The 1091-nt window shown below is 62.8% G+C and overlaps 1 protein-coding gene across 1 annotated transcript in view; it reads right to left on the bottom strand.

Annotated features, from left to right (window-relative positions):
• Positions 1-1091, bottom strand: part of KIF1A (kinesin family member 1A) — a 58814-nt gene that overhangs the window by 2184 nt on the left and 55539 nt on the right. The window contains 1 exon segment of the mRNA XM_023521080.1: positions 24-147. Within this exon segment, the coding sequence (XP_023376848.1) occupies positions 24-147 (124 nt within the window).

Below are 1091 nucleotides of genomic sequence, written 5' to 3' on the forward strand. Positions count from 1 at the left end.
CGAATTTCCTGGATGTCGGGAACCAGCAGGCGCTGGGGCTCTTTGTCCGCCTCCGCTCCCTGAGCAGGGGACGGCGTCTTCTTGGACTCTGCCTCTGGCGTGGGCTCTGGCTCCGGGCTGGCTGGCCGGGAGCTGGGCTGGGGGATCCTGGGAGAGCAGAGCGAAGGCACTGGAGTCCTGCCCGGCGGCTCCTTGCGGGACCCAGAACCATCGCCACCAGTCCCACGTCAGCCAGCATCATGCCCTCGGGGCCGCTGGGGGCGCCCCTGGCGGTCTGCCCGCCGCGCCCAGTCGGAGCTCTGGGGCCCAGCTGCCTGATTCCGGACCATGCTGGACGGGTGGGGAGGGTCCCAGCTGTGCAGGACGCACCCCTCTGGCCCCGTGGCACATTCCGCCCTCCCCCCGCCACCCGTAAAGGTGGCTCCAGCAACTCTCCATCTCCCAAACTGAGCCGACATTGACACCAAGGTCTCAGGGACATGCCATGGCACATGCCACCCGCCTGGCTTGAGTGACCGGACCTGGGGGCCAGGGAGGCCTGGCTCAGGAGGACGGCTAGAGAGCTGGACGCCATCTTTTTTCCTCTTTATTTTTAAGAAGAGGATTTGAAAACACTGAGGGGTTTTAAAATCTGACGGATCGGATACACGGGGCTGGCAGTGTGTGTGAGGCCTAGCAGACGTCACACGGCCCTCGTCCATGACAGCAGCTAGTAGTTCCCTGAGTTCTTTTTTGCCACCTTCCCCCCCGCGGAGTGCTTTGCAAGCACTGCCCATCTGACCCGTTCCTGGTTTTATTCATGGCTACGTTGTAAATTTACGCTTCAAAACAAAACAGCCTCAGACAGAAGGAAGACACCGTGCTTGGATAGGAGCTGAGGGTGGGCACAGAGCAGACTCCAGGCACGAGGCACCCCCCACCAGGCGCCACCCTGGGTGTACATGGCTGTCCCAAGTCACTCAGCCACTTGGGACCCCCTTCTCTGCACTCCGCCTGAGTCACCGGCGGGCTCACGGTGCCGGAAGCATCTCCGAGAGCCTGGAGCTCACTCACCTCAGCTCAGCGGCTCCATACCGCCCCTCCACCAGAGA

Source organism: Pteropus vampyrus, unplaced genomic scaffold (genome assembly GCF_000151845.1).
Source record: "Pteropus vampyrus isolate Shadow unplaced genomic scaffold, Pvam_2.0 Scaffold291, whole genome shotgun sequence".
NCBI lineage: Eukaryota > Metazoa > Chordata > Mammalia > Chiroptera > Pteropodidae > Pteropus > Pteropus vampyrus.